Below are 5704 nucleotides of genomic sequence, written 5' to 3' on the forward strand. Positions count from 1 at the left end.
TAAAACAACATCAACAGACACCTTTAAGTTGCCTTCCCCAAGTGGAGCATTGTGCAACATTACATTTGGGCCTCCGTCGGATACTATCGTGCCATATGCCACCACATTCCCCTTATTCTTCAGAGCCAAATGACATTTTTTCCCCTGAACAATAAGATATTATCTTTTAATATCTGAAGCTAGGAAACAAATTTAATGTACCAAATATAATACAAAACCTGATTGAATGAATTGTCGCATTCAAAAACTTCCACATCATCTTCCAATATTTGAACTGCCATGTGCGATGACTTGTTAGATGCTACACGTTCAGAAACTCGATCACTTGTTTCTGGCATAAATCGAGCAAGAAGAGCCTTCAGTTTTTCAACTTCAGCTTTCAAAATCTTTGTTTCCTCCGCTTGCTCTTTGAAGTTTTCAGCCAAAGCCTTTGACACCAACTCCCTCTTCTTCCTTGGAGTTTTGAAGTAGACTTGGGGCTTCACAAATCCCCCTACACCTCTAACCCTTCCGTAAGGTTCTTGGCTCCCTAATGCAGTAGTTAATACGTCATTGCTTCCAGAAGATATGAACTCTCCCCTCTTTTTTTTGTCCAACAAATCGTCCTACAAATATGGAGGTAACATTAAATATCCAATGAAGACACTTTTTTCACTTATTATGAATGAACTTGAAATAAAACTAAAATAATACAATTTTTTCAGCAACTTCAGCAGTCTCTGTATTTGTGATGTTTCCGGATTTGTCTTCGCGGGCCTTATGCCAAAGGAATGACCTATCAACTTCCTCATCCTCCCTGAATATTTTTCTCTGCCTCTACAATTCCAAAAAACGATCATTTAAAACATGACGTACTACATGAAAAGGATAATATAATGTTCTATGGATTACCAATTCAGTCTCCAATCCAATGTATCCCTTGCGAGACATTTTGTGATGTTACTTGCAATTGCTCGCCCGTTCCTTTTGTTTTTCATGAGTGACTTATATCACGTAAAAAAAAGTAAATTTTTAGAAGAATGGATAGAATTTAAAAACAATAGGATGGAGTATGATGAACTTATTATATATATTCCTGCTGTACATGAACTTATTATATACAGAACTTCATTTTGTTAATTAAATGCCCTAAATGTTTTAAATCTTGGTGCATATAATAATTTAAATATAACATGATAATATCATCAAGTACCTCCCAAGATGGATGTAGCCTCTCATCAACAAAAGCTTTCCAAATTGCAGATGGGATCTGATACTGCTCCGGTGGTGACCTCAGTTTTTCAGGATTATCTCTATATGGCCAGACAAACCTACTGTTGAGTTTGTTTTTGAAGTCTCTCCATTTCTGGCCTGCTGAACTCATCACTGCCGCCTCGCTTTGAGGTGCTAAGTCGAAGACATTCTGTAACACACAGCAGTAATTTCTATCAGTTTGTATATTGAAAAAATCACAATGAAAAAAAAAACATAAGCAATCTCATAGGGAAGTGTATTATTGGATTATACTCACCGATATTTCTTCCCACACTTTCTGTTTCATGTTCTCTGGAACAGTGGGCCATGACTTTATGTTAATAGGCACCATGGATCTAACAACAGAGCCTATGAAAGATTGTAGTGCCTTCCCATTTTCATTGTACACAGGTCGTCCTATGTCATCATATTCAATCGTCGACTTTTTTCCCCATCTTGCAGCAGCAATAAGTCTGCACATTGATGTAGGCCCCCGAGTCTTCTTCTGCCCAGTAATAGGAGGTTCTTCTATTTCAGTCTCTCCTCGTAGCTCTGCAGCTGCTAACCCATCAGCATCTTGGTGTAGTTCGGTGTCCTCAACTACATGTGGCTCATCATATTTTGCTATTTTTCGCTGTTTTTTAGGACGCATTGTTCTTTTCCCTGCATATAGGAAAATAAATGATGAGATAACGGTATATAAAGTCTGCAGTGACAATATAATAAAAGAAGATGTGATACAAATAATAACATTAACACATACGAACAAGTAAAAATAATACTAGTAAAAATAATAAATATTAATGCAGATGACATAAAAGTGGAAAACATCATTTTTTCTTGTTTGTTACAAAGAAACCCTCTTTAGAAGATCTAAAGTATCCTTCATGTGTAGGAATACAATGAATATCAACATTATCAATTGGTCGAGCTTCGGGAATTATGGTCCAAAGATCCTCTTCTCCCTCGTAACATCTATTTGGAACTTGAAGCACTATTGACCACCCTTTGTTCAGTGGGTCAGCAACATAAAATACTTGTCTAACTTGACTTGCAAGCACAAATTCATCCTTCTGGTGGCCTCGTTTGTTCAGATTAACTAAGGTGAAGCCACATTCATCATTGTATTGTATTCCTTTGTCATTTGATACCCATGCGCACTTGAAAAGAGGAACTTGAAATTGATGATAGTCTAGTTCCCATATCTCTTCAATAACTCCATAAAAAGTCACATTCTCTAACACGGGATTCTTATCTTTGGCACTACAAACAAGCATCGTGTTGGCAAGTAGAGAAACACCACTGTTTTGACAAACTTTCTCATCATCCCGCTCTTTTGTTTGGTATAAATTGCCATTTATGACATAGCTATCACACTTTAAGACTCGCACACGTGGTCCATGGGCCAGCCATCTCAATGACGATGTCATTCCACCATTGCAACTATCGATTTCAGCAGCCACCTGACATGCATTCCTATTAATTAGTGTGATCAAAACAATGATTAACAAATATTGTATGTTAGCATCTTCTACATCACCTTTGCACGAAACCAGTCAATGAACCTCTTATTATGAGCATCTTGTATCCACCTTGCATCTTTCTGTTTCTTGGGAAACATTGTCTTCAAGAAGGATTTGTGTTCACTGAAGAATTTTACTTCTAAAGTTTTATTTTCATGAATACATATGGACTGCCAAGTACATATAATTATTAGTTATGCAGTACACTTACATAATGTATGGAGATATTTCTTCTGTATTTTCTAGAACAGTCAAGTGTGCTTGTTGGAGATCAATTTGTTGGACGATGATTGATGAATTGCTTGCTGAGAATCCAGGAATGCTTGCGTTTGGGTCACGTAGTGATTTAGGGACCCCAACAGGATCAAGGTCATTGAGATATTCTGAACAAAATTCAACTGCTTCTTCTGCTGCATATCTCCGAACAATGCAACCTTCTGGATATTTTCGACTGCCTACGTAACTTTTCAACACCTTCATGCATCTTTCAAATGGGTACATCCATCTGAAGTAGACTGGTCCACATAATTGGACTTCACGAACAAGATGAACTGTTAAGTGGAGCATGATATCGAAGAAAGAAGGGGGGAAATACTGCTCCAATAAGCAGAGTGTAACAATCAAGTCAGATTGCAGCTTATCTAACTTGGCTACATCGATAATCTTGCAACAAATATCTTTGAAGAAGAAGCATAATCTTATGACAGCATATCTAACATATTTTGGCAGAGAATTACGTATGACTATTGGCAGGAAGTGCTGCATTATAACATGAGAATCATGTGATTTCAAGCTACTCAGCTTCATCTCATCCATGCAGACAAGATTCTTCATGTTTGATGAGAAACCTTCCGGAACTTTTATATCCATTAATGACCTACATACTTGTAATCTCTCATTTTTTGTGAATGAGCATGCTGCAGGAGGTAGATATGTTCTTTTCTCACCAATTTTAGGAGCCAATTGAGGCCTAATTCCCATCTGAACCATGTCCAACCTAGCTGCCACATTGTCCTTGGTTTTTCCCTTGATGTTCATCAAAGTATTAATCAGAGACTCGAAAACATTTTTCTCAATGTGCATAACATCGAGACAATGCCTAACATGTAGGTATTTCCAGTATGGAAGATTGAAAAAAATTGACTTCTTCTTCCAACATTTACTGAAATTTGTAGCTCCAACATACTTTTCTTCTTCAATGTCTTCCACAATATTCTCCTTTGCTTTTTTCCTTATTTTCCCCTTCACACTTGTTTTCTTTCCAAACTCACATGTTATGTCTGAAAGCTTGTCAAACAACTTAATTCCAGATAATGGCCTACCTGCTTCACCAAGTTCCTCCATGCCATTAAACTCCTTTATTTGCCTCCGATATGGATGAAATTGTGGTAGGAATCGTCTATGCCCAGCAAATGACATTTTCTTCCCATTTGGTAAGTGCTTTGCATAAGTATCCTCACCACATATTGGGCATGCGTAATAACCATGTGTAGTACATCCACTAAGGTTACCATATGCAGGAAAGTCGTTGATGGTCCATAAAAGAACTGCTTTAAGAGTGAAAACCTCCCTTCGATAAGCATCATAAACTCCATCAACTCCTTCCCACAAGAGCTGCAAATCATCAACCAGAACCTCAAGGTAGACGTCGATATCGTTTCCAGGCTGTTTCGGCCCTGAAATGAGCATCGTTAGCATGATGAATTTCCTTTTCATGCACATGTCTGGAGGCAAATTATATGTGGCCAGCATGATTGGCCAGCAACTGTAGCGACTACTAAGATTGCTGTGAGGATTAATTCCATCGGCTGCAAGTGCCAGGCGAATATTTCTTGCCTCACTTCCAAAGTCGGGCCACATATGATCCACCAATTTCCATGACGGTGAATCAACTGGATGGCGTAACTGACCAACAACTCTTGTGCTATCTGCATGCCATGTTAAATTTCTGGAAGTTTCTAAAGATTTAAACATGCGCTTAAATCTTGGTATGGGAGGGAAATACCAAACCACTTTGGCAGGAACACCTTTCTTCTCAACATTTTTCTTGGTTAGCTTCCATCTTGATAAGCCACATTTCGGGCAGCTTACGCAGTCTTTATATTGTTTCCTATAAAGGATGCAATCATTGGAACAAGCATGAATCTTTTCATGACTCAAAGCCAAACAACTCAACGTCTTCTTTGCTTCATAAATTGACGATGGCAGATTGTGGTTATCTGGCAGCATGTCCCCAAAATCTGCTAGTAGATCTGAAAATAGAGCATCACTCATCCCATGCCTTGCTTTGGTATTGTATAGTTTTACAAGTGCACTCAACTTTGTGTAACGTTTGCATCCCTTATACAGTGGCTTCTCTGCTTCCTCCAAAAACTTCATAAATGCTTCTGGATTTTCTGTATGGTTATCATACGCTGCCTCACACAAATTAACAGTTTCAAAATCATCATGACAATTATCAGTTGGCTCTTGGTTGACACTCGAATTTAATCTATCCTTCTCCGCAGCCTCACCATGCCAAATCCAATTCAAATAATTTTTACTGAAACCATTGAAGTAAAGATGCTCCCGAATCCACATAACCGCTCCCTTTTTAAGATTCATACATTTGCAACAAGGACAATGAATTAAATTGGGGTCGATATGTGGATTCTGCAAACAACTTCTAATGAATTGTTCCACACCCTCCTCATACTCTTTGGACCTCCTATCTAAGTAAATCCAGGATTTATCCATTATAGTACAACAGAATCCCAAGAAACTTCTTCAGAATTATCGTGCTAAAATTATTTACCGCTAGCTCAATGTGTTCTTTGATCAAAACCTGAAGATACTACATATATGTTAAGCAAACGTTAGAGTAAGACTGCAAAAAGGTAGTCAAATTCATATCGAGCACAGTTCCATATTTTATACTCATTCCAACAGCTGTCAATATTTTCTACTCA

At 37.9% G+C, this 5704-nt stretch overlaps 1 protein-coding gene across 1 annotated transcript; it reads right to left on the reverse strand.

Annotated features, from left to right (window-relative positions):
• Window positions 1-1589: 1589 nt before the first annotated feature.
• LOC122023059 lies at window positions 1590-5336 on the reverse strand. The gene is made up of 6 exons (XM_042581155.1): window positions 4005-5336; window positions 2968-3782; window positions 2774-2879; window positions 2135-2696; window positions 1677-1896; window positions 1590-1602 (listed from the first exon to the last, which is right to left on the reverse strand). The coding sequence occupies exons 1-6, from the start codon at window positions 5334-5336 to the stop codon at window positions 1590-1592; spliced, it is 3048 nt and encodes a 1015-aa protein (XP_042437089.1).
• Window positions 5337-5704: the final 368 nt, after the last annotated feature.

Source organism: Zingiber officinale, chromosome 9B (assembly GCF_018446385.1).
Source record: "Zingiber officinale cultivar Zhangliang chromosome 9B, Zo_v1.1, whole genome shotgun sequence".
In the NCBI taxonomy this organism is placed as follows: domain Eukaryota; kingdom Viridiplantae; phylum Streptophyta; class Magnoliopsida; order Zingiberales; family Zingiberaceae; genus Zingiber; species Zingiber officinale.

Excerpts from the sequence above, each read along its gene's own strand:
- LOC122023059 (XM_042581155.1), bottom strand. The coding sequence starts at position 5,336 with ATGTGGATTCGGGAGCATCTTTACTTCAATGGTTTCAGTAAAAATTAT. Across the intron at positions 2,697-2,773 it reads TTGACTGGTTTCGTGCAAAG|GTGGCTGCTGAAATCGATAG; the intron begins GTGATGTAGAAG and ends AATGCATGTCAG. Across the intron at positions 1,897-2,134 it reads TGATAATGTTGATATTCATT|GGAAAAGAACAATGCGTCCT; the intron begins GTATTCCTACAC and ends TCCTATATGCAG.